Source organism: Prunus avium, chromosome 2, assembly GCF_965620075.1.
Source record: "Prunus avium chromosome 2, drPruAviu1.hap1.1, whole genome shotgun sequence".
Classification (NCBI taxonomy): Eukaryota; Viridiplantae; Streptophyta; class Magnoliopsida; order Rosales; family Rosaceae; genus Prunus; species Prunus avium.
The window spans coordinates 39,100,897-39,127,959 of record NC_142285.1 but is presented as its reverse complement, the minus strand read 5'-3'; the positions used below and the strand labels follow the sequence as shown (position 1 = coordinate 39,127,959).

The 27,063-nt window shown below is 44.7% G+C and overlaps 4 protein-coding genes and 1 pseudogene across 5 annotated transcripts; all 5 read right to left on the bottom strand.

Moving 5' to 3' along the window:
- Positions 1 to 387: 387 nt before the first annotated feature.
- LOC110756625 (heat shock cognate 70 kDa protein-like) lies at positions 388 to 2,676 on the bottom strand. The gene is made up of 2 exons (XM_021958065.2): positions 2,213 to 2,676; positions 388 to 1,875 (listed from the first exon to the last, which is right to left on the bottom strand). The coding sequence occupies exons 1-2, from the start codon at positions 2,418 to 2,420 to the stop codon at positions 500 to 502; spliced, it is 1,584 nt and encodes a 527-aa protein (XP_021813757.2). The 5' UTR covers positions 2,421 to 2,676; the 3' UTR covers positions 388 to 499.
- A 363-nt stretch (positions 2,677 to 3,039) lies between these two features.
- Positions 3,040 to 11,544, bottom strand: LOC148297016 (uncharacterized). Its single transcript, XM_088248698.1, has 3 exons — positions 10,987 to 11,544; positions 10,326 to 10,916; positions 3,040 to 3,054 (listed from the first exon to the last, which is right to left on the bottom strand). Exons 1-3 carry the CDS (start codon positions 11,542 to 11,544, stop codon positions 3,040 to 3,042), a joined length of 1,164 nt encoding a protein of 387 aa, XP_088104824.1.
- A 5,213-nt stretch (positions 11,545 to 16,757) lies between these two features.
- Positions 16,758 to 19,403, bottom strand: LOC110748695 (heat shock cognate 70 kDa protein-like; annotated as a pseudogene). The gene is made up of 2 exons (XR_015834092.1): positions 18,970 to 19,403; positions 16,758 to 18,285 (listed from the first exon to the last, which is right to left on the bottom strand). The product of XR_015834092.1 is annotated as a heat shock cognate 70 kDa protein-like (transcript).
- A 1,174-nt stretch (positions 19,404 to 20,577) lies between these two features.
- Positions 20,578 to 22,505, bottom strand: LOC110756565 (heat shock cognate 70 kDa protein 2-like). The gene is made up of 2 exons (XM_021958005.2): positions 22,437 to 22,505; positions 20,578 to 21,526 (listed from the first exon to the last, which is right to left on the bottom strand). Exons 1-2 carry the CDS (start codon positions 22,503 to 22,505, stop codon positions 20,834 to 20,836), a joined length of 762 nt encoding a protein of 253 aa, XP_021813697.1. The 3' UTR covers positions 20,578 to 20,833.
- Positions 22,506 to 22,522: 17 nt separating this feature from the next.
- LOC110756596 (heat shock 70 kDa protein 4-like) lies at positions 22,523 to 25,592 on the bottom strand. The gene is made up of 2 exons (XM_021958041.2): positions 25,076 to 25,592; positions 22,523 to 24,005 (listed from the first exon to the last, which is right to left on the bottom strand). Exons 1-2 carry the CDS (start codon positions 25,281 to 25,283, stop codon positions 22,642 to 22,644), a joined length of 1,572 nt encoding a protein of 523 aa, XP_021813733.2. The 5' UTR covers positions 25,284 to 25,592; the 3' UTR covers positions 22,523 to 22,641.
- Positions 25,593 to 27,063: the final 1,471 nt, after the last annotated feature.

Below are 27,063 nucleotides of genomic sequence, written 5' to 3'. Positions count from 1 at the left end.
ATACAACCTTTCAAAAAACTAATGCTTAAATTTTAATTAATTAATGAAAATCCAACTGTGAGAACAATTCATTCAATCCCTGCCTTAAAACACGTTTTCAATCTCAGCTACCTTTTACTACCTCCAGACCAAAACCAAAACCTAAAAAAATCTTCCTTGCGACATGCATGACTCAACTTTATTGGGTTAGGTTCATTTTTCTGACCAAACAACAAAGGAACTCAGTATTTACAAAACAGCCATTTGCTCAAGGCTTTGGTTTTCATATAGAACGGGCTTTTCAGCGTTTCCGGAAGTGGAGGGAACTGAAGCACAAAGAGGGCTGCGGACAATATTTATGTTATGAAATTTTTTCACGTTGATTTGAACTTTCTTCGGGAAGAAAAGTAAAAAATAAAACATAAACTCATAAATAAAACATTTGCCAAAGTACTGTTAAAAATATCAATAGCATATTTCAACCATCGTAGACGAGTACAATGCCATAAATTAATGCTTCTTACATCGCTGGCTCAATTCCTTCACAGGTTCTTCTATCACTGTTGATTGTAATGCCTTTCTTTTGGCCCGTGGACGTGTCCTCGGCAGATACACTCAGGATACCGTTGGAATCAATATCAAAGCAAACATCAAAATTAGGAACTCCCCTGGGAGCTGGAGGAATGCCATCAAGGTAAAACTCACCCAAAAAATTATTGTTCTTGTAATTTCCACTCTCCCCCTCATAAATTGGGAAGACGACAGCAACTTGGTTGTCCTGAATAGTTCTTAAAGTCGTTTTCTTCCTCACAGGAATTCTAGAGTTTCTTGGAATCACAAAATTCATGTAATGCTTCAAAGTATCATATTTGGTGCACCGCACCCCGAGTGAGAGAGGGGTGACATCCAAGAGTGTGAAGTCTTGAAGCTTCCCAGTTAGATTCCCACCACTCAAGACAGCAGCATGAACAGCGGCACCATATGCCACAGCCTCATCAGGATTAATGCCCTTGCACAGCTCCTTCCCCTTGAACACATGCTGCAATAGCTGTTGGACCTTGGGGATCCTAGAAGAGCCACCAGCAAGGACAACATCATGGATGCTGCTTATGTCCATATTAGCATCCTTTAAACACTTGTCCACAGGCTCCATGCATTTTTCAAAGAAATCAATGTTGAGTTGCTCAAATTTGGCACGGGTAATATTTAAGCAGAAATCAACACCCTGATCCAAACAATCAATGTCAATGTCAGTCTCAGACATAAATGAAAGCCTCCTCTTCGCCTTCTCACAGGCATTTCTTAACCTCATAAGAGCCTTGGAGTTTCCACTAATGTCCACTTTATGCTTCCTCTTGAATTGCTCAACACAATAATTCACCATTCTGTTATCAAAGTCACCACCTCCTAGATGAGTGTCTCCAGAAGTGGCCTTCACTTCAAAGACACTGTCAGCTATGGTAAGTAGTGAAACATCCAAAGTACCACCACCCAAATCAAATATCATCACATTTCTCTTGCTATACCAACCGGCCTTCTTGTGAAGACCATAAGCAATGGCTGCAGCAGTCGGCTCATTGATGATACGCATCACATTTAGCCCAGCACTAGCACCTGCATTTTTCGTAGCCTGTCGCTGTGAGTCGTTAAAGTAGGCAGGGACTGTGATAACTGCATTTTTCACAGTTGAACCAAGATAGGCCTCAGCAATCTCCCGCATTTTTACAAGAACCAGAGATGAGATTTCTTCAGCAGCGAATTGTTTCTCTACGCCCATGTGGGTAACCACAATCTTTGGCTTATCATCAGGACCTTGAACGACCTTGAATGGCCAATGCTTCATATCATTTTGAACACATTCATCACTGAACCTCCTACCAATTAACCTTTTTGCGTCTGCAAATTGATGACGAAATTAGAAATTAATACACAATTCCACAAGGAAACAGGTCATAAGATAAAAATAAAAGCATATCGTTAATATAAAAATTCTGTCACTCTCTCACTCTCTCACTCTGCCACAATGATATTACTAATTAGTTGTTATGTTACAAGCAAACAATAATGAATAAGTAGACCTTCTTAACTAAACTATGAACTTAAGAAACAAAACAAGAACAAAAAGAAGACAAATTAAAACAAATGGAAGAAGCAGAGCCTCAGCAAAATTCAAAGCTGATTTGATAAACAAATTAATTGGTCATACTCGTATGGGAGAAAATCATGAGCTTACCGAAGATGGTGTTGGTGGGGTTTCTTATTACCAGATTGTATGCAGCATCACCAATCAAGCGCTCAGTATTTGTGAAAGCAACATAAGAAGGAGTGGTCCTGTTGCCCTGATCATTCACTATAACTTCTATATTATCATGCTGCCACACAGCCACACAAGAGTATGTTGTCCCTAGGTCAATCCCGATTGCATGGCCCGCTCCCGCCATTGTCAGCCAAAAGAAAACTCTGAAGATAAAAATCCCACAGCCTCGCTGAGTTGGGTTTTAGGGAATTTATTGATTCTTAGTGTGGATTTTAGGATTTTAGGGTCTAGAGAGGGAAGAGGAGGTAGGAGATAGAAGAGATGATGAGAAGAGACGGACAGAGCTTAAGAGGGAACGTGAAAATAGCTTGAATTTTTTTTTGGGAAAGTTGACTGGAACTTTCTTTTGAAAAAGAAACAACGCTATTGATGCAATAGTGGTGATTTCTTACTCTTATTCTCTTTGAATGTCTACCTTTTAGATTCTATTATTTATAAAAGGTTTTTATTTATTTATTACAAATAGTCCCTCAATTTCGCAAAATTATCACATTTTGTCCTTAAGGTTTTTTTAATGACATTACATATTGTTTGTTGCTTTTATGTTACAATCGTGAATTTGAGTTCAGATAATTTTTCTTAAAGAGGGAAGGAGGGAGGGAGAGAGAAAGAGGGGGAGGGGGGAGGGTTTGCGTAGAGTTGTTATGTGGTTATTATTATTATTTTTCAGTTTACTTTTTTTGTTCTAACGGGTGAAACGGGTTGTGCCGTATCATTCGTTATTTTAACATGTTGTGTTCATATCAAGTATTTTTCACCTATTAACTTAACAGGTCATGTCAACACGTTAAAAAAACCAAATTGACACAAATACGACACGAAAATAACAAGCACGCCCATTTCATACCTCATATTATATTGTTTTGTTCACTCTCTCCTTTACTGATGTATGTTGCCCGCTTGGAGAAAGGAAAAAAATTATAGGTTCTCCATTTTCTTTTCATTTTTTTGGCAGTCATTAAAGCATGTCCACCCCAAAAGGTTAAGGTAATGCAAGAGCTGACACTATTTACATGAATAGTGCCAGCATTGCCATTTTTTATTCCACCCCAAAAGGCTATGATAAGGGCAAATATTATTCATTGTACTTTATTTCATATTTTTTTATATATTTTTTTAAAAAAGAAAAAGGATATTCATAAGTCAGCATTTTGAGCCTGTTTGTACCATATCTGACCCTCCACTCGTACAACGACACGTGGATCTCATAAACTCGCCCAAGCACCCAAGGCCTCGGACAATCGGCATAGGCTACTGATGATATTGTCTCAAAGCAGCAAAAGATCATTACAGGGCCCAACACAGCCTACAATCGGTATCCCCTACCGATTCTGCAGAATCAACCTCGAAGCACCCGCCTGAAATATCTAAGGACTCGTGTCAACCTCATAGAGCCCTCCCACGAGTCCCACATCGAAAATGAGCGCTAAGAGCATACTAAATGCCCTCTATAAGTATGCCCCTTCCACTACAATACAGGGGAAGACTTTTCAGCTTGACTTTTATACTTCTATATGGTCAACAGCAAGAGCTCTTAAAAACAATCTTACTTGAGCATCGGAGGGTCTTAGGCTGGTTCCACACCGGTTCCATAGACCTCACGAGCTTCGCTTATCTTCTATTCAGGATCAGCATCCAAGGACAGGAAGAATCGGCATCCAACACCCAATCGATCTCTTGATCGTCCATCCCACTTGTAAGTTGCACTCATCTCTATCTATTCAAGATTTAGTGCCAACAGATTGGCGCCGTCTGTGGGAATCGCTTATCGATCAACCCATATCTCAAAACAAAGAACTCTGAGACCAAAAAATGAATCCATCTTCGGCCCTCCCTACCGATGGCCCCATCCTCGGCCTCGTTGGCGAGCCGAATCCAACTCCCTTGCTTCAGACACCTGCTCGACCGACCACCCTGGAGGCTCGGATGGAGACCCTACAGCAGGATATGGCAAGAATGCAGGAGCACAACAATGTTCTCGCCTCCAAACTGGATGACACCCAGAGGCAACTGCATCAACAACAAACACTCTCCGCCCAGTTGCAGAACGATCGGGAACCAGCCACGCAGCTTCGGCAGGAGAAATCGTTTAAAAGCGTACGAAAGCCCACTTTCCAGGATAGAGGGAAGCAGCAGGCCGCGAACGGACCAACTGTCTCCCGAAGACTGTTCGTGCCCACTCCGAAGGAACGCCATCCCGAATATCGCGTTTATTCTGATTGCCGCGAGAGGATCAACGATCGGCGCAGGGAACGGCAGTCATCACCCATCCAGGTCCGGGCGAAGCTAGACGATCCACGCCTGGAGGTACTTGGACCAAAATCCCCCTTACGCCAGAGGTACGGCGCGATCGGCCTGGAAGAGACGGACGAATCAGATTATGTTCCAACATCCCCAGGAACCACAATCTCATCGGCAGGGCCCTCTGCACGACGCCACAGCCACCGATCAAACCAAGACAACGATCGGCGAAAAGGAAATTACGAGAGAAGCCCCAGCCGAACGGCAGACCAAGGAAGGCGAGGTCACAATACTGACCAACGCACAGGGAACCGAGCGATCGAACCCTTTGGTGACGATCTTCCATCTACCGATCCGACTATTCGTCTCCTCCTACAGAAGATGACTCGCATCGAGAAGGAACAAGACCAGGCTCGGACACCAACATGGGGAACGGTACAGCCAGGGCCGTTCACCAATCGAATCCGGACATTCAGACACGAGAAGGAGGTCCAAGCACTCCGCATATCGTTTTATTCGGGGGTCGAAGATCCCGTTACCCACATTCATACCTTCCAATCAGCTCTGGGTTGCAAAGGACTGACGGACGAAGGCCAATGTTTGCTATTCCCCTCCACCCTGACCGGAGCCGCTCTGAATTGGTTCTATCGGATGGAGCCAGACACGGTCGACAATTTCAATCAGTTGAAGCAAACCTTCCTCAACCATTTTATGATTCAGACCGATCGCCTATATTCCGCCGATGATCTATATACCGTTCGGCAGCAAGACGATGAGCCGTTGAGGGAATATGCGGCTAGGTTCAGCCATGAGTACTCCAGATGTCCGGAAACTGACGACAGGGCGGCCTTCGGTGCCTTCAAAAGCGGCCTTCGGTCGTCTCAGTTTCGTTATTTGGTCCACAGCAGCAACTGGACCACCTACTCCGAATTAATGAAACAGGCGGCTATCCACGCCAAGGCTGAGCATTTCAACTCCAAGGGATCGGCTTCGACCCCAATAAACAAAACGGCGTTGACCGATCAGCCTCCAACGCAGAACTACGACCGATTCCCGGTCGACCGATCGGCAAACCAGGCCCCCTACCGAACGGCACCCCCTGTCCCTGCTTTTTCCACTCAGCGAAACAAGCGGAAGGACAACTTCCGGGAACGGCAGGACAACAACAAGAAGGGCAACCACAAGGGGAATCGGCCAGACGAAATCTTCACTTTGCTCAACACCACTTATGAGCAAGTTCTCCTGACCGAAGGGGATATGATACCGAAGCCGAACAATCGGAAACTCCCTCGCCAGAGCGAAAAAGACACCGGTGTCTTCTGCCGGTACCACCAATACAACGGCCATGATACGGAATCATGCATCGCGCTGCGCAAAATCGTTGAACGCCTCATCAATGACGGAAAGCTGGATCAGTATTTAAACACCAAGCCAGCAACGGATAGCTCATTGAATCGGCAGATCAATATGATCAGTGGAGGGGCGCCTATTGCCGAAGCCAGCAACCGATCCGTTAAAAACTACGTTCGTGCCGTACGGCATCCACAAATCCTCAGCGTGGCGGGAGGACGCAATGACAAAATTCAACGCAACGGTTGGGAACCTATCACCTTTTCTGAAGAAGAAGAGCGAGGCATCATCTTCCCCCACTCTGATCCTATGATCATACGGGCTGATATATCGGATTTCGACGTAGGCCGAATCCTCATCGACACCGGCAGTTCGGTCAACGTGCTATTCGCCGACGCTTTCAACGCCCTCGGCGTGGACCCTCGGCATCTGAACAAGGATATCACCCCTCTCCTGAGCTTCTCTGGCGACGTGGTTGAACCAATCGGCAGTGTCCAGCTCCCGTTCGCTGTCGGTACCATCCCCAGACGAACGGTCCTCTACACCCATTTTCTAGTGGTCGACTGCCCAACGGCATACAACGCTATCATCGGCAGGACGGCGCTCACAAAAATGAAGGCCATGCTGTCACCACACATGCTCCTCCTCAAGTTCCCCACACACGCTGGCGTCGGCCAAGTGCGAGGGGACCAATTGAGTGCACGGACGTGTTACGTTTCGGCAACCAAGGAATCGGCAAGGGCTCCGCTTCGCGAAACATACTCGGTCGCCACCAGCTTGGGCGTACCGAACGGCAGGGGGACGGACAAACCAGATGACCCCCGAGATGAGACTGTAACCCCGCAAGCGCAACCCGCCGAAGATTTAGAACCAGTCACCCTCTCCGAAGCACAACCGGACAGACAAGTTCGAATCGGTACAACCTTGAGTCCGGCACTCAGGGCCGATTTTATCACCTTCCTGCAAACCAATGCAGAAGTCTTCGCCTGGTCATACGACGATATGCCCGGCATCGCCCCGAGTGTCATCAGCCACAAGCTCAGCATCTGCTCCACTTTCAAACCCATCAGGCAGAAACGGCGGGCCTACGATGCCGAACGGTATGAGGCAATGAGGCTCGAAGTAGACAAACTGAAGACCATCGGCTTCATCCAGGAAGTAACCTACCCAATTTGGCTGGCAAATTCGGTTTTAGTCAAAAAATCAAACGGCGCCTGGAGAATGTGTCAAGACTATACCGATTTAAACAGGGCTTGCCCAAAGGACAGCTTTCCTCTGCCACGGATCGATCAGATGGTGGATGCCACGGCAGGCCATGAACTTCTCAGCTTCATGGATGCATACTCAGGCTACAACCAAATATTCATGAGCCCTACCGATCGCGAACACACGGCATTCATCACCGACAAGGGACTTTACTGCTACAACGTCATGCCGTTCGGCCTGAAGAACGCTGGGGCGACATACCAGCGATTGGTCAACAAAATTTTTTCCGACCTCATTGGCACCTCGATGGAAGTCTATGTGGACGACATGCTGGTCAAGAGCAGAACGGCCGATTCTCATCTCCACAACCTTTCGCTCATGTTCGGCGTCTTAAAAAAGTACAACATGCGCCTCAACCCGAGCAAGTGTGCCTTCGGCGTTTCCTCGGGCAAATTTCTCGGCTTCATGATCAGCCAACGAGGAATCGAGGCCAACCCTGAAAAAATCAAGGCATTACTCGACATGCAGGTCCCGAAGACACAAAAGGACATTCAGAGTCTGACTGGGCGTGTCGCCGCTCTAGCCCGGTTCATCTCCAAGGCTACCGATCGGTGCGCTCCATTCTTCAAAGCCCTCAAAGGAAGCAAACGGCAGATTGTCTGGACTGCCGAATGCGATCGCGCCTTCCAAGATCTTAAGGCCTACATGAGCAGAGCACCCCTATTATCCACTCCTCTCCCCGGCGAAGAACTCATCCTCTACCTCTCGGTTTCGGCAACGGCACTTAGCTCTGTGCTCATTCGCAAGCCGAACGGCATCGAACTCCCCATTTTCTACATTAGCCATGCTTTGCAAGACGCTGAGATTCGGTACCCCGAGCTCGAAAAACTCGCCTACGCTCTCGTCCTTTCAGCACGCAAGCTTCGGCCATACTTTCAGGCTCACAGTGTTACCGTCCTCACCAATCAGCCTCTGCGCCAGATACTCCAGAGACCGGAGACATCCGGTCGGCTAGTCAAATGGGCCATCGAGCTCGGCGAATTCGACATCCGCTACCACCCTCGTCCTGCCGAGAAGGGACAGGCTGTAGCCGATTTCATCTCTGAGTTAACCGCGTCCGAGGGGCCAGTTTCGAAGGACGCCGCATCCGATTCATCTTCGACGGTACCAGTCGCCCACCCGACCGAAGGAATCTTTAATCCGTCAATTCCACTTTGGACTCTCTACGTGGACGGTTCGTCCAACCGACAGGGCAGCGGAGCCGGCTTGGTACTCAAGGCCCCTGACCAGACAACCATCGAATATGCCATCCGATTCCAATTCCGGACTTCCAACAACGAAGCCGAATATGAAGCTCTGTTGGCCGGCCTTCGGCTCGCTAAAGAAATGGGCGCTCAGCAACTCAGGATCTGTAGCGACTCACAACTTGTCGTGAACCAGATACTGACTGAATTTGAAGCCAAGGACACTTCGATGGTTGCCTACTTGACACACGCTCGCCGATTGCTGCACCACTTCACTGCGTACCAAGTTCAACAGATCCCCAGATCCGAGAACAGCCACGCCGATGCTCTATCACGCCTTGCATCAGCGATCGACGACAACATAGGGCGCCGTGTGCCGATCGAGGTCCTCACTCGGCGCAGTACCACCGACCTCGAAGTACATGCCGTTCGGCAGGATCCAAGTTGGATGGATCCTATCCACGCCTACCTCGCCAACGGCACGTTGCCTGGCCCCAAACCTGAAGCAACGACTATCCGCCGCCGATCGGCACGATACCTCCTTCTGAATCAGATTCTCTATCGGCGTGGTCACTCCTTACCATTGCTTCGGTGCATGACCCCGCAGCAGGGAAACTACGTCCTACGAGAGATTCACGAGGGGGCCTGTGGGGACCATTCTGGGGCTAGATCATTGGCTTTCAAGACCATTCGGCAAGGGTACTACTGGCCGACTCTCCATGCCGATGCCACCACCCTGGTCCAGAAGTGCGATCAATGCCAGCGTTTCGGCTCCGTTCCAAAGCTGCCTGCCGAACCACTCTCTCCGATTGTTAGCCCATGGCCCTTTGCCCAATGGGGTTTAGACCTCATCGGCCCTATGCCCCAGGGCAAGGGACAGGTCAAATTCGCCATCGTCGCCGTCGACTACTTTACCAAGTGGACCGAAGCCGAAGCTTTGGCAACAATCACTGCAGCCAGGGTTGAACATTTCGTATGGAAGAATATCATTTGTCGATTCGGCCTCCCGAACGCAATAATCACCGACAACGGAAAACAATTCGACTCCTCTCAGTTCCGGCACCTATGCCACCGATTTGGCATCAACCTGTTCTTCGCCTCCCCAGCACATCCGCAGTCGAACGGCCAAGTCGAAGCAATCAACAAGATCATCAAGAAGACGCTGAAGAAAAAGCTTGGGACAGCTAAAGGAGCTTGGCCCGATCTCCTTCCGGAAGCGCTATGGGCCATTAATACCTCCTATCGACGGTCGACTGGCGAGACGCCATTTTCCCTTGCCTTCGGTTCCGAAGCCGTTGTTCCAGTCGAGATCAACGCACCATCGTGCCGAACGGCATCTTACGAGCCAGAGCAAAACGAAGCCCAGCTCACTCTCAACCTGGACCTCATTGAGGAACACCGTTCCCAGGCTCAGCTTCGGAATGCCGCCTACAAACAACGGACTTCCCGCTACTACGACTCGCGCGTCAGACGCCGATCGTTTAAAGTAGGGGACTGGGTACTACGCAAAATCTCCCTCGCCACCAAGGACTCCAACGACGGCACCCTTGGTCCATCTTGGGAAGGTCCTTACGAAGTTGTCACCATCTGCCGCCCAGGCACTTACCGTTTGCGTGGTACCGATGGTCAAACCCTCGGCCACCCTTGGAATATAGAACATCTCAAATATTACTACAAGTGAACGCCCCTTCGGTCATCAACTTTTGTAATCGGTTTAATTTGGAACTCCCTATTCTATACATACGGCACTACCATTCAGCAATATTATGTCAAACATACTCTACATACGACATGCGCACATACAGAATTAAGGGACATGGCACATTAACCCGAAACAAACTGAACATTGATAAATAAGGGGCCACAGAAGGGCCATCTGTCTTTACAATACGCCGTTCGGCACGCTCAAAAATGTTAAAAACAAAAGTCTACGAGGTGGGTGGATCGGCTTCGGTCGCTACAACATCGACATCAGCTGACGCAGGCACAGGATCAGTCGACGGCTCGGCAGTAGACGTAACGGCAGCCCTCGGCCCGGGATGACCTTCCTCCTCACTGCTTGAATCGGTGTCGTCGGTTTCCTCGGCCTCGGCATCCTCGCCCTTGTAGGCCTCCACCATCTCTTCGGTCACCCCTTCCGGCAGCGGTGGTGGATCCCGGAGGAAGTTCAGGTTCAGCTTCTTGTCAGCATTATACCGTTTGACTCGATAGAGAAAGTCGTCACATTGCTCCATGACCTCTCTATCCACCAAACGTGTAAACTCCTCCGACGATCGGTAGTCCGCAACGGCCTTCGCCTTCTCCTCTACTAGCTCCCTGGCATGCGACCGCTCGGCCGCATCCATCGCCACCTCTACCGCTGCCTTCGCCTCATGGGCAGCCATCACGTCCAGCTCGGCCGCCGCCAGCTTCGACGCCAGCTCAGCAATTTTCGCCGCATTCTCCTCGGCACGCTGGTCCGCCTCCTGCAGCATCTTTCCGGCATCAGCGATCTTCGAACGGCCCTCTTCAAATCTCTTTTGGTACCGTTCGGCAGCATTCACAGCTCGCTTCGCGCAGAGCCACATGTCCATATTAGCCTGCCACACCAACGGACACATTCATACATGCCGAATCAAAGTATCCTTAAGCTACAAATCCTACACTTACCGCTGCTTGGAGACGGAAGGCCCGACCGGTTTGTTCACGCAACGTCTTCGTTGACAGTTGCTCCAGCTCAGCCAGCTCCATCTGAGCACCGTCAATCATACAGTTGATGAACGGCACAGCCTTCCGAGGACACGCGATGTTAACCGGTCCCTCCTCTCCCTCCACCTCATCATCAGGGATCAACACCGATGTCCCCTCGTTCGGGCCCCTTGGCCGTTTCGGCAACGGCGTCACATCGATGGGACCCTCGATCTGCCGTTTGCCCGTCATTTGGAGGTGAGCCTCCCGAACGACCTCTGCCTCCGCCGCCCTCTTCTCCCTCCGGCGGTCAGCCACCGTCTGCTCATCAGCCGACGTCCCTCCCGCTGGCCCTGCCGTCTTTCTCTTCTTCGGCCCGGGGGACTGAACCTTCTTCGTCTTTGGCGCCCCTTGCCCCTCCAAACGCCTCCTCGTCGCCTCGCTCATAGGCCTCCCTCCTGCCACTGCAAAACAGGAAAAGCACGATGTCAAAAAGGAAACGGCAGCATAGAAAAAAACACCGACCCTGCCGAACGGCATCTCTTACTTTGCCTTTTTTCTTCTTCCTCTTCCTCCTTCACCCTCCGATCGTGTTCGGCCCTACCGATCAGGCCTGCCTTGAACAGATTCCGGAAGTAGAGCAGCTCCTTACAAAACCGATCTTCTTCGGCAATCTTCGCTCTCACCCTCTCGATTGCTTCAATCTCTCTGATCGGTGCGGCCGGCCGTTTCAAGGACACTGAAACCAAAATACCAACGGTCAGTACCAAAAAAAAAAAAAAAAAAAAAAAAAAAAAAAAAAAAAAAAAAACAACACTATTAACCCTGCCGAACGGCAGGTTCTACCCTACCGACTGTCTGGAAGGACGTAGGAATCCTCCTCTCAACGATAACTCCGGGTGCCGATTCCCAATCACCGGAGACAATCACTCGACGCTTGCGCCACGTCTTTTGAGAGCTCGGCACCCCCACCACAAAGTGCCCACGCTGCCCTGCCGAGAGACAGTTGGACTGAACCCACCCTCCATGATCGGCACTCTTCGCCCTCGTCACACTGTACAGCTGGGCGAACTGTTCGTAGCTTGGCTCCCCCTCACCGGCCAAGCTGAACGCCGTGATCGTCCCGAGCAGCGTAATCCAAAAATTTGGGTTATACTGCCCTGGCGCATAACCGATCGCCGCCAGGATCTTCTGCACCGAATGCTTTAACGGCAGCCGAAGGCCATGCTTAAACACATCTGTGAAGAAGACCACCCCCTTGTCATTGTCACTTAGCGACTCTAAGGGCTCCGGAATTCGCATCCCTACCGATTCCGGAATGTTGTACTCCGACCGAATCTTCGCCAACTCGGATTCGGTCAGTGTGTTCGGCTCTAAGTCATCTACTCCGAACACAGGTTCCGTGGGCTTCGCCATCGGGATCCGTTGCCTACCCCTGACGACCCTCAGCACCCCTTCCCCGGGAACGGCAACAGAGACACCACCCCCATCGGCCTCACGACCCGAGGTCGAAGGCTCATCACCCCCAGGCACCCTCGTTGAAGTACCCCCAGCCTCGGCACGCCCTCCTGCCCCCTCCACTATCTCACAGCTCGAAGAGCTCACAGATTCAGAACTCCCACTCTCTTCGGCAGAACTCCCCGAGGACGACTCATCCTCGAATGCCCTCGGACTACGCCTACGCTCGGATTCGGTATCTGACATCTACAAACAACACACGAACGTACACTAAGGGCTGTGCTAGAATCCAAATCCTATTCTACCTCCTAAAAACACTACGTTCATACGTGTTCATGCGTGTTCATGCTTGTTCATACATTGTTCAAACATAAATTCTTGCAATTCAACACTTTGATCCATGGGAATACGAAAACACGGCAACATACCTTGTTTGCACGGTGGCTCAACTTCGTCGGAAATCGCCTCCGCCTTGTTCAAACTTGCCGGAAATCGCCTGCTCAGCCTCAGCACGGTTGCCGGAAATCGCCTCTCACAAGCTCTCTTTGCTCTCAAAATTCCCAAGTATTTGTACTCTCGTCTTCTCCTCACATTTATAAGGCCGATTTAGCATCGGGAAGCGAAGCGACGCATCGGGATACGAAACGACGCGGCTCTTCACAGCCATGCCGACACGTGTCACGCATGCATGGGAGAGACCAAACGTCAGTTGCAACGCTTCCAATCCTCGGAGACGCTTCAACTTCCCGAACGTGGCAGATCTAGCCACCTTCGAGCACAACTCCACTAACTAACGGCAGGCGCACATTGATGAGTTCTCACTCACCTCTCGTGCCGAACGGCAGGCGCACATTGATGAGTTCTCACTCACCTCTCGTGCCGAACGGCAGGCGCACATTGATGAGTTCTCACTCACCTCTCGTGCCGAACGGCAGGCGCACATTGATGAGTTCTCACTCACCTCTCGTGCCGAACGGCAGGCGCACATTGATGAGTTCTCACTCACCTCTCGTGCCTAACGGCAGGCGCACATTGATGAGTTCTCACTCACCTCTCGTGCCGAACGGCAGGCGCACATTGATGAGTTCTCACTCACCTCTCGTGCCGAACGGCAGGCGCACATTGATGAGTTCTCACTCACCTCTCGTGCCGAACGGCAGGCGCACATTGATGTGTTCTCACTCACCTCTCGTGCCGAACGGCAGGCGCACATTGATGAGTTCTCACTCACCTCTCGTGCCGAACGGCAGGCGCACATTGATGAGTTCTCACTCACCTCTCGTGCCGAACGGCAGGCGCACATTGATGAGTTCTCACTCACCTCTCGTGCCGAACGGCAGGCGCACATTGACGAGTTCTCACTCACCTCTCGTGCCGAACGGCAGCCGCATATTCATGAGTTTTCACTCGCCCCTTTGCAACAACCGGCACATCATGCCGTCTCCTATCCAAGCTCACTCCCTTGGGCACTTGGGGGACTACATACCACCATCGGCAATTATGGGACCATTGTGTCCGGGTCAGAATGCCGAATACACATTCAAGTCCCCAACCGAGAAGCTTCTCAATCGGCAACTTGGGGGACTACTGTTTGTACCATATCTGACCCTCCACTCGTACAACGACACGTGGATCTCATAAACTCGCCCAAGCACCCAAGGCCTCGGACAATCGGCATAGGCTACTGATGATATTGTCTCAAAGCAGCAAAAGATCATTACAGGGCCCAACACAGCCTACAATCGGTATCCCCTACCGATTCTGCAGAATCAACCTCGAAGCACCCGCCTGAAATATCTAAGGACTCGTGTCAACCTCATAGAGCCCTCCCACGAGTCCCACATCGAAAATGAGCGCTAAGAGCATACTAAATGCCCTCTATAAGTATGCCCCTTCCACTACAATACAGGGGAAGACTTTTCAGCTTGACTTTTATACTTCTATATGGTCAACAGCAAGAGCTCTTAAAAACAATCTTACTTGAGCATCGGAGGGTCTTAGGCTGGTTCCACACCGGTTCCATAGACCTCACGAGCTTCGCTTATCTTCTATTCAGGATCAGCATCCAAGGACAGGAAGAATCGGCATCCAACACCCAATCGATCTCTTGATCGTCCATCCCACTTGTAAGTTGCACTCATCTCTATCTATTCAAGATTTAGTGCCAACAGAGCCTGACTGACTTGATCACTCTAGGGAGAAAAAACCTTGGGCAGAGAGAATTGAAAAACAGAGGATTTTTGTAGGATTTTATACGCAAGTGCATTAAAGATCTTGTAATCCAAACGCATTTTAGCCTTTTCTTTTTGTTTCTACTTGAGATGAGAAACCAAAAAGAGAAAAAGAAGTCCAGACCAAAACAATATTTTCTTGTTTCGTCACTTGGTTCCATTGAGTTTCATTAGATTAGAAACAAGAAATGGGTCATTAAGTGAACTTTAGTTTTGAGTTTAGACAACTAACTAACTATAACTAGATTGTTTCATTATGAATCAACTACTTAAAATAAAAGTTTAGTTGCTTACTCATACAACTCATCTTTCAAAACTTTGACATTATTAGTTCTTTTGTCGATGTTAATTGTAATCCTTTTCTTATGATCGGTAGAATTAACAACGCAATTAGATATTAACTTTAGGAACACTCTTGGGATATGGAGGCCATATATAATTAATATCTATGAATAAAAGAAAACAAAAGGGTTATTCGTTTTATTAGTCCCCGAATTTAGACCCGATTTGCATTTGAATCCCTCAATTTCAAAATTGTTCTCGTGGTCCTTCAACTTCAGTTTCATTAGGACAAATGGTCATGTCGTCAATTTTGTTAACTTTTCAGTTAAATGCAGGGGCAAAATAGTATTTTTGTATTAAATTGATTAAAATATGAATAAAAAATTAAAATTAAACTCTCTCTCCCCCTCTATCCCGATTTCTACTCCCCCTAAACTTGAATTTTCTTTTCTTTTTGTTGGTTTTTTATTTAATTTGATTTTATTGTTATTTTAAAGATATAATTTTTTTTTAATTTTTTTGGTTTTAATATAAAAATATCATTTTGCCCCTGCATTTAACAGAAAAAGTTAACAAAATTGACGGCATGACCATTTTTCATAACGAAAGTGAAGTTAAAGGACCATGAGAACGATTTTGAAAATTGAGGGATTCAAATGCAAATCGGATCTAAATTCAAGGACTAATAAAACGAATAACTTTACCTTTTATTTTGTCACAAATTCTTATTTATAAGCATTAGTTACGCTAGCATTATTAGTTGCCCAAATAAAAATGGGCAAAAAGTTGAACCCACATGGGCTAAAGCCCAAAACGGAAAAAGAATTACGGGTTCAAAAGTTTGGGGGTTCGAAATGTTACTCTTTTGAGAAGGTGATGGAATACTAACCAGAAACTAACTTCTAACTGGTGTTTTGATGGGAAATATTTGGTAATGCATGATGGTTTTACTGCATTTTCCTTTTGCTGTTGATTTCTGCAGAGGATTTGGCTAATGTCTTGGAATTTTTTACATAGTTTGCTTCGGGGAAATGGAACATAGTTATTCTGTATTTGTGAAAGTTGATTTGTGAGTGTAGGTTTGTTTTTGTAAAATATGCTTAATGGAGTTTCTTTGTGTGAATTCGCAGGCTTCATGACAGAATTTAATTGGTTCAGATTATTCAAAATGGGCTGTTAAGCCTGGACCATTTTGATTTATAACGTTGGCATTAATCTGCTTCAGTGATATGTTGATGACTTAGGTTTGATTACATTTCCCTGTATTATTAGAGTGCATTCTTGAGTTATTACAGAATTGAAACCCCAAAATTGTCACGAAAGGACTTAAATCCTTTGCACATCGGCGCAACAGCTACAAAATCGTCATTTTAAATGACTTGCTACAAACTGCTGATTGAAGTGTTTGTGCTTCTATTTTCTGACAGGCATTTACTTCCTTCCTTTAAATTACTATATAAAAACAGCTACTAAGAGAAACCTCTACTCAAAACTGGTATCTTCTTTGCTTTCCAGGCCATACTTTAGAATAATTCTTAGCACGATTGTGGCTACCGTGAGCTACAACAATGGAACATAAATTGAAGAGACTGTTTCAGTCTTTAGCATGACATGGCCTTTCTTACATTATCCTCAAATGATCTTCATGGTTTGACTCTATAAATACATGTTCGACGGTTTCTTCAATCTAAGATACATACACGAGCCTTTTCACATATCAGAAATTTTCAAGATCCAAATTACATTTATCTACAACTCTTATGAAACTGTAGAACATGATACTAAAACTTAAAGTAACTCCATCATTTTAACTAAAATGCATATATACCAGATGCTTATGTCCGTCTGGCTTAAAAGTTACAAATCCAAAACATGGCTAAAACACGAACAATATCAAACATGATATAATATTGTAGGCTATTTCCAGCCTAATGTTTGTGCCCTAATTTATCATTTCCTAAATCACATTCTCAATCCCCTCACAACTTCTTCTGTCACTGTTGATTGTAATACTTTTCTTCCGACCGATGGACTCGTCCTCTGCATACACACTTAGGATGCCGTTGGCGTCAATAGCAAAGCAAATTCTGATTACAGGAACACCCTTAGGAGCTTGAGAAATGTCATCGAGGATAAATTCACCCAAAAAGTTATTGTCTAGGGCTACTGTACTCTCACCCTCATAGATGGAGACTCTGCCTCCTAGTAGTGAAACCATCGACTTTGATCTCCACGGGAATTCTCGTGTTCCTCGGAATAATAACTGACATGATACGTTCAGCGCGAACCGCCACGCCAAGGGACAGCGGCGTGACATCCAAGAGAGTGAAGTTTTCAAGCTCTCCACTGAGATTGACACCGCCCAAGACGGCAGCTTGAACAGCGGCACCATACGCTACAACCTCATCTGGATTAATGCCCTTGGATAGTTTCTTTCCATTGAACACATTCTGCAATAGTTTCTGCACCTTGGGGATTCTAGAAGAGCCACCAGAAAGTACAACATCCTGGACTCTGCCTATGTCCATTTTAGCATCCATCAAACACTTGTGTACCGGTTCCATGCACTTGTCGAAGAAATCACTGTTCAGTTCTTCAAATTTGGCACGCGTAATGGTTATGTGGAAATCGATACCTTGATGCAAACAGTCAATTTCAAAGTCAGTAGTAGTCGTAAATGAAAGTCTCCTCTTTGCCTTCTCGCATTCATTTTTTAACCTCCTAAGAGCTTTGGAGTTTCCACTGATGTCCAATTTATGCTTCCTCTTGAAATGCTCAACACAGTAGCCCACCATTCTTTTATCAAAGTCTTCACCTCCCAGGTGAGTGTCTCCAGCAGTGGCCTTCACTTCAAACACACGATCTCCAATGGTAAGAAGTGACACGTCTAAAGTACCACCACCTAAATCAAATATCATCACATTTCTCTTGCCATACCAACCGGCCCTTTTTTCAAGTCCATAGGCAATTGCTGCAGCAGTTGGTTCGTTGATAATACGCATCACCTTTAGGCCAGCACTAATTCCTGCATTTTTTGTAGCCTCACGCTGGGAGTTGTTGAAGTAAGCTGGGACTGTGATGACAGCATTCTTCACAGTTGATTCGAGGTAAGCTTCAGCAATCTCTCGCATCTTCGAGAGAACCATAGATGAGATCTCTTCAGCAGAAAACTGCTTCTCTTCTTGGCCTTTGTGGGTAACCACAATCATAGGCTTATCACCAGTTCCTTGAATGACCTTGAATGGCCACAGTTTCATGTCACTTTGAACAGATTCGTCACTGAATCTCCTGCCAATTAACCGCTTTGCATCTGCAAATTTATGTCAACTACTCATTATTTTCTAAATAAGCGAAGAACTTTTTTTAAAAATTTGATGAGCCAGTTTGCTAGAATGTTTTCTAGAAACAAAGAAAACATGTACTCGCAACCTCACAGGAAGAGGAAACATACAGATGACTTAAAGAAATGTAGTTGATGCAGATCCAGAAAATTTTGGTGGTGGGGGCAAAATGTAGAACCAGACTAGTATTCATGCCTAAAGCAACAACAATTTTTTTTTTTCTGAGTAACGTGAATACTGAATTTTTTTTCAGATGACTTTTCTTCTTCAGAAACTGGAATTCATTCAAAAGAGCCACCAACGGCTCAGCGGAAACCAACAAGTAGGACAACCAAAACAGAGGCAAGATGGCAAACTAGGCCAACCAGACACCAGGCAACATAATACAAAGCCAACTAAGAGAAGACATAAACAAAATCTCAAAAGAACAAACTAAGAGGCGCCTGCTTCCCACACAACTTTGCCCCTCCATGTTCTCATTGAGGACTTTTATCACACACCTTGCCCCCATTGCAGCATGCTCAAGCAAAGCTCCAATGGAAAATATGGGGACTTCATGAATGGGAAGAAGGGTGAGTAGGAGCAATAGCCTTCACTCGCCCTTATGTGGAGCTGCCATTACCTATCTAGATGTGCACGGAAGATAACTTTACCAAAGATGGAGTTGATGTGGTTTCTGATGACTTGGTTAGAAGCTGCTTCGCCGACCAACCGCTCATTAGCAGTGAAGGCAACAATAGATGGAGTTGTTCTGTTGCCTTGATCGTTCACTATAACTTCCACACGATCATGTTTCTGTAGCCACACTGCAACACACGAATACGTTGTCCCAAGATCAATTCCAATTGCATGGTTTTCTTCTCCTGCCATTCTCAGCTTGAACAAGAACAAAAGATGGGAATGTTTGGGAGTGTCTCTGGCTGTCTCTTTTGCTGATAGGGAAGAAAAATAATGTTCCAAGTGCAGGGTTTAGAGAGATGAGATGGAGGAGGAGAGAGAAGAGATGGGGTATAGAAAAGATGAAGAGAAGAGACGGAGAAAGCTTAGAGCATCCACGCTACTTATTTTTCAGTTAAAATTTAGCTAAAAACACTAAAAAGTTCTTTTAGGAGCTCTTTATAAAATTTCAACTCCAACCTTGCTATTTAGTTTAGGGAATCATAAATGATTTATTTCTTTTTTTAGTTTAACATAAATACTCCCTCTTCATATAAAATAATAATAATAAATAATTAGCATTAGAAAGCAACATTTAATTATAAGGAGCCACTAGGAGTCCTTTCTCTTTTCTCTGATTTAGGAGCTCCTAAAGGTCTCTATATTTTAAGAGTTGGACTGGGAGCATGATTGGAGGTGGGTTTTCTCACTTCTTTTCTAAATTTTATCCGAGGAGATGGTTTAGAGAGTTCATTGTGGATGCTTAGAGGGAGTGAAAATAGCTTGATATTTTTTGTTGGAAACTATTTCGGTTTTTGGAGTACATCAATATGGGGAGGGGGAATAACCTAAATATTTACGAAGTGCCTGTGGGTGGGAGATAAACTCTCGTGGTGGGATAGTTCGGGGGGGTTCGAACCCCAAACCCAAACACCTACTCACTACCATGGTAGGAGGACGCCACTGGCTTTTTGCGGGAAACTCGACTAGGGTAAAAGGCATAACTTTTTGAACTTTCCTAAAAAAAGAAAAGAAAAAGAACTAACTTTGGCTTTGTTGCAAAGGAAGGAAGTGGAGCCCACCAATGAAGACTTTGGGGATGCTTTGTCTGCCAATTCCTTCCCTGCAAAGCCATCATCCTTCTGTTGCAATTTGCACCCCTCCAGAGAGAAGAGTTGGAGGATTAATCGTAATTCGTAACTATAAATGCATTTGCATTCATTTCAATGTTTTGATGTCTCAATTGTTGTGCAGGGTCCCCTTTGGAATGCAATCAATCTCTAGAATTTGTTTTGAGTTGGTTGTATTCAAAGGTTCATCAATGTCAAGCAACTGTTAAACACAACTCCCAGTCACACAATTCTACTATTAAATGTTCATCCCAAACCAGATACGTCCCTGGAAAATGATGATTTGACTCTCCTAAATGAAGAACAAATAGGTTCTTCCATTTATAGTGAACGTTCAAGGTCTATGTGATAACATTAATAAAGATTAAAAAAAATATGGCAAACCCCTTAAAACATCAAATTGATCTAAGGCATAAATTAATGTGCCTTACATGACTGTCCCAATGCCTTCACAAGTTCAGCATCAGTAAATTCAATGTAAGATGGAGAGGTTCTATTGCTCTGCCTGTCCACTAACATTTCAACAAGATCTTGATGCCACGCATCTAAACTCCCTTCTTAGTCCCAAACATGTTAGTTTTCGAAGTTACTATCATAGGTATCTAAATAATTAACAGCAGCAATTCAAGTTACTATAATAGTTGGAAAAATAATTACAATAAAAGCAAAGGTTGTCTCAGAGAATCAGTCATAGGAGACCGTGTCAGTATTCAGCATGTCCTGATCTTTCTTACATTATCTTCTCAATTCCCTCACAAGTTTTGTTGCTGCTGAGGGTAATCCCCATCTTCTGGCCAGTCAACATGTCCTCAGCGGATACATTCAGAATTCCGTTGGCATCAATTTCAAAGCAAATGTTGAATTTAGCGACACCCCTTGGAGCTGGAGGAATATCTTTGAGCCTAAAATCACCCAAATAGTAATTATTCAAGGTGGTTGTACTCTCACCCTCATAAATGGAGAATCGAACAACGGCTTGGTTGTCATGGCGAGTAGTAACAGTATAATTCTTCTTGACAGGCATTTTAGTGTTTCTTGGAATCACAACTGTCATGTCACACTCTCGTCCAGTCTCCACACCGAGTGATAGAGGGGTGACATCCAAAAGAGTGAGGTCTTGAAGCTTCTCATTTCCCTTGCCACACAAGATTGCAGCCTGAACAGCAGCACCATAAGCCACAGCCTCATCCGGGTTAATGCCTCTGCACAACTCCTTACCCTTGAAAACATTTTGTAGAAGTTGCTGCACCTTGGGAATTCTTGAGGATCCACCAACAAGAACAACATCATGGACACGGCTTATGTCCAATTTGGCATCCTTCAAACACCAAGTATTGCGGACAACATACTGCCAACAAGAAGTGAAACGGCAACGACAACAAATGAGCAAGCCACAGAAGGGGCCTGCCTTGAATTTGTGATTCTATCACAAAACACAACCAACATATTGTCATGGTTACAGAACAAACATCCAAACTCTAAGCAGGAGAACCAAAAAGACTTATCAAATATAAATGAAGATAAGTAGAACCCAAAAAACTAGAACTGAAATCAAGGGGGAAAAACTTGAGCAAATTTGGATCCAATGGCTCACCAAAAATGCATGAGTAATCAAATGGGGTACTCAAAATATAGATTTTGAGTCAAACATCTTTGATTTGAAGGCTTGAAGTCGTTTTGTGATTATTGGGTTAGAGTAATTAAGAGGGTGAGCAGCTAAGGACTTTGGGAAAGGGATAGACCCATTGTTTCCTTTTCCTGGGTGCATGATGAGAACGGTGAACGAAGATAAAAATGATAATTTGACACTGTTAACTTGTATGTAAAAGCATCAAACTAAAAAACGCCTCTTTTTATCTTTTTTCAATTTAGAGCATCCACAATCATACTATCTATTTTTTAGTTAAAATTTAGCTAAAAACATAAAAAGTTATTTTAGGAGCTCTATATAAAATTTAAACTCCAATCATGCTCTCTAATGTAGGGAGTCATAAATGCTATAACTCTTTTTTAATTAGTCCATCTCTATTTTAAAAAAAATATAAAAAATAATTAGCATTAATTAAAGGTTCAAAATACTCATTAAATAAAGCAACATTAAATTATAGGGAGCACTAAGAGTCCTTTCTCTCTCCTCATATTTAGGAGCTCGCAGAGATGTCTCTACTTTAGGAGGTGGATAGGAAGCATGGTTGAAGTTGTATTTTTCCAATTCCTTCTTAAAATTTGTCTAAGAATGTGGTTTAGGGAGCCCATTGTGGATGCCTCCTCCAGCACTCAAATTTCTGATTCATCTCTTGACACAACCACCACACCAAAATGGACTAGTTTACAGTAATAACACACCGAGTATAAACCATGCAAGAGAAAGGACTTTCTAATCTGTACTTCCTCAGAGACATTATGAGGCCATCAGGACTTAAAATAAAACGTTAAAATTACGTCAAACCTGCAAGGGACGAAATTTGATTAATACAAGCTATTTCAGTCTATTGCATGCCAGAAACTAAAGTTTCTTACGTCAGTCTATAGACTTTCTTAAATCAGTGACTCAATTCCTTGAGAAGTTCTTCTGTCACTGTTGAATGTAATCCCCTTCTTTTGGCCCGTGGACTTGTCCTCAGCAGAGACACTCAGGATACCATTCGCATCAATATCAAAGCAAACATCAAATTCTGGGACCCCCTTTGGAGCTGGAGGAATGTCATTGAGGAAAAATGAGCCTAAAAAGTTATTGTTCGTAGTTCTTGTACTCTCACCCTCATAAAAGGCAACGCAGACACGGTCTTGGTTGTCCAAGGAAGTAGTATACCACTCCTTCTTTTTGAAAGGAATTCTGGTGTTTCTTGGAATTACAACTGACATGATATGTTCATTCCTTATCCTCACCCCAAGTGACAGAGGGGTGACATCCAAGAGTGTGAAGTCTTGAAGCTTCCCAGTTAGATTCCCACCACTCAAGACTGCAGCTTCAACAGCGGCACCGTATGCGATAGCCTCGTCAGGATTAATTCCCTTGCACAGATCCTTCCCCTTGAACATCTCCTGCAAAAGCTGTTGCACCTTGGGGATCCTAGAAGAGCCTCCGGCAAGGACAACATCATGGATGCTGCTTATGTCCATATTTGCATCCTTCAAACACTTTTCAACAGGCTGCATGCATTTTTCGAAGAAATCTATGTTGAGTTGCTCGAATTTGGCACGTGTAATAGTCAAGCAGAAATCAATACCCTGATTCAAACAATCAATGTCAATGTCAGTCTCAGACATAAATGAAAGCCTCCTCTTCGCCTTCTCACTGGCATTTCTTAACCTCGCAAGAGCCCTTGGGTTTCCACTAATGTCTACATTATGCTTCCTCTTGAATTGCTCAACACAATAATTCACCATTCTGTTATCAAAGTCACCACCTCCTAGATGAGTGTCTCCAGAAGTGGCCCTCACTTCAAAGACACTATCAGCTATGGTAAGTAGTGAAACATCCAAAGTACCACCACCAAAATCAAATATCATCACATTTCTCTTGCTATACCAACCGGACTTCTTGTCAAGCCCATAAGCAATGGCTGCAGCAGTCGGCTCATTGATGATACGCATCACATTTAGCCCAGCACTAGCACCTGCATTTTTCGTAGCCTGTCGCTGAGAGTCGTTAAAGTAGGCAGGGACGGTGATAACTGCATTTTTCACCGTTGAACCGAGGTAGGCCTCAGCAATCTCCCGCATCTTTACAAGAACCATAGATGAGATTTCTTCAGCAGCAAATTGTTTCTCCACGCCCTTGTGCGTAACCACAAACATTGGTTTCTCAGCAGGACCTTCAACGACCTTGAATGGCCAATGCTTCATATCATTTTGAACGCATTCATCACTGAACCTCCTACCAATTAACCTTTTTGCTTCTGCAAATTGATGACAAAATTAGAAATACACAATTCGACAAGGAAACAGGTCATATGATAAAAGTAAAAGCATATTGTCAATATAAAGATGTTGTAAACTTTTCCAAATTCTCTCTCTCTCTCACTCTGCCAAAATTAAACTAGTAATTACTGACTTGCTATATGTTATAATTTATAAGCAAACTGTTGAAAAAAGTAATGCATATTTGTGTAGATATAACTACACAATTCTAGAAAACTCAAGAAACTACAAACTAGATTATGGAATGTCGGCAACACAAAAAAAAAATAAGCAGAGAATATTCTAGATGAAGCCACACACTTGTGGCTGGAGAAAAGAACAAGGCAGTGGAGCATGATGGCTAAACAATAGCCACAAAAATAATATGTTACAATATAGAAGTTTCTAGTATAAGCCGCACACTTGTGGCTGGAGTAAAGAGACCAAGTCGGTGGAGAATGCCTATGTCGGCTACTCTCATCTATAAAAGGACTTGTAGCCTTCCCAAGCAAAGTGGAGTCTAACAAAAAGAACTCCCAAACTAATGGAGCCAAGAGTTACCCAAACAAAGCTATGTTGAGGAGCCAATAAGCTCACCAATCTAAGTGAAGGGCCAAATAGCCTAAACTAATCTAAATCAAGAGAGACAAGGCCAATAAGCCAGAAAATAAGGAGGCCGATTAGCCTACACCAAGCCATGTACTATTCTCCTCCAATGTAATAAAATCACTTCGTTTCAACTATTGTCTATAGTCCTAAACCCCTTCACCACATAAACCAACCTCACCACTCACAATCACCCTTAAAACAACAATGGTATCAGAGCATCACAAACACACATCACACCTACTAAATTCTAACACAAACGATAGTGAATAAGTACACCTTCTGTGCTGAACAAATCAGTTTTAATAAAAGTACTAACTTATGAAGCGTCGGATAGAAACGAACAAAAACAAGAAGACATACACATTTTTTTTTTTTAAGGAAGAAGCTGAGCCTCAGCAGATTTCAAAGCTGATTTGTGAAACAAATTAATTGGTCAAATGTGGGAAGGTCATGAGCCTACCGAAGATGGTGTTGGTGGGGTTTTTTATGACCTGATTGAAAGCAGCATCACCAATCAAGCGCTCGGTATCCGTGAAAGCAGCATAAGAAGGAGTGGTCCTGTTGCCCTGATCATTCACTATAACTTCTACATGATCATGCTGCCACGCAGCCACGCAAGAGTAGGTTGTCCCCAGGTCAATCCCGATTGCATGGCAAGCTCCCGCCATTGTCAGCTAAAAGGAAACTGAAAGAAGAATAGCAAAGAAGAAAAATGGTGGCAGAGAATGAAGAAAAATGGGGTGCTGGAAATCAAAATCACACAGTCGAACTCAGTTGGGTTTTAGGGGATTGATTGACTTTCACTGTGGATTTTCAGATTCTTAGGATTTTGAGAGAGAGGAGAGAGATGAGATGGAGGAGGAGAGGGGTAGAGAAAATATAAAGAGAAGAGTCGGAGAAAGCTTTGGAGGAGTGAACATAGCTTGAAATTTTTTTGGGGAAACTTGACTTGGGTAAAAGTAACAGGCATAACTTTTCGCAGCAGTCCAACAAGCCCATTCCAGCTCTCAACAAAAAGACCCAACCAAAGAGGGAGAGAGAGGAGGGATGTGTTGAGAGTATTTGTGCCATATTGAAAAGTTAAGGGATCAAGCCTAGGTTTATAAGGAGTTGGGCTACTCCCCTCATTGTCAATTGGTTTTGGTGTGGAACCTCAACTTCCTTCATAGTATCAGAGCAAGGCTTCACGTGTTGGGTACAACGGCCACAAGTGCTCCCACGTCACCTAATATGTGTTGTCCACGTGTTAGGCTTGAAAGTCCAAGCCTAGGTTTATGAGGAGTTGGGCTACTCCCCCATTACCAATAGGTTTAGAAGGAGATGCGCAGAGTTGTTATGTGGTTGTTTTTTTAATTTTATTTTTTGAGTTGCTTTTTATGTTTCTTAATGCGTGAAATAGGTCGTGTGAGTTGTTATGTGGTTGTTTTTTTTCATTTTATTTATTGAGTTTGCTTTTTTTGTTTCTTAATGCGTGAAATAGGTCGTGTCGTGTTATTTGTTATTTTTAGCAGTCATGTTTGTATCAGGTATTTTCCACCCGTTAATTTAACGGGTCGTGTCATGTCAACATGTTAAAATAAGTGGGTTGACACCAATACATGACATGTTTCATACCTCATATTATACTGTTTTGTTCACTCTCTTTTAATGATGTATGTCGCCGGCTTGGAAAAAGGAAAAAAATTATAGTTTCACATTTTAAAATTTTTATTTTTGTCAGTTGTTAGGAAGAGGAGGAGGAAGAAAATTATAGGTTCTTGGTGGAGAAGAAAAGTGCAGCAGCCAACGAAATAAAAGAAATAGGAAAGGAAGAAGAGTTGCCGCACCAAAAAGCTAAACAAGATATAAAGATTTGTACTACCAAAAAACAAATATATAAAGAAACAGAGAGAGAGAGAGAGAGAGAGAGAGAGAGTGAGGAAGAAAATAAAGGAAAAAGAAAGTGGCAACTTTGTTGGGGTTGGCACTGGCAGCCAAAGAATGAATGTAAGTGGTTCGTCACCCAAAAAACAAGCAAGTGATAACTTTAATAAAGATCAACATCACATTGATTTAATATGCTATTTCAATAGCATACGGCATAAACTAATGTGCCTTACATGACTCTCATTCCTTCACAAGTTCAGCAATCCAATGTAAGATATTGCCCTGCCTGCCTGTCCACTAACATTTCAGCATGATCCTGCTGCCACACATATCTAAACTCGCATATTGGCTCCATCTTGGTCCCAAACGTGTCAGTTTTCTAAGGATTTGGATGAAGTATTAGGTTTTTAATTACTTGTGCAAAAACCCTAATTATCATTAGATTATTATAAATAAACCCAATTCTAGACATGTATTTATAAAAAAACCCACACACTATTTAAACATAGAAACACACCCAAAATCAATCCCAAAATCAACAATTGTATATTTTTTGGGTGTGTTTATAAATGGGTTTTGAGT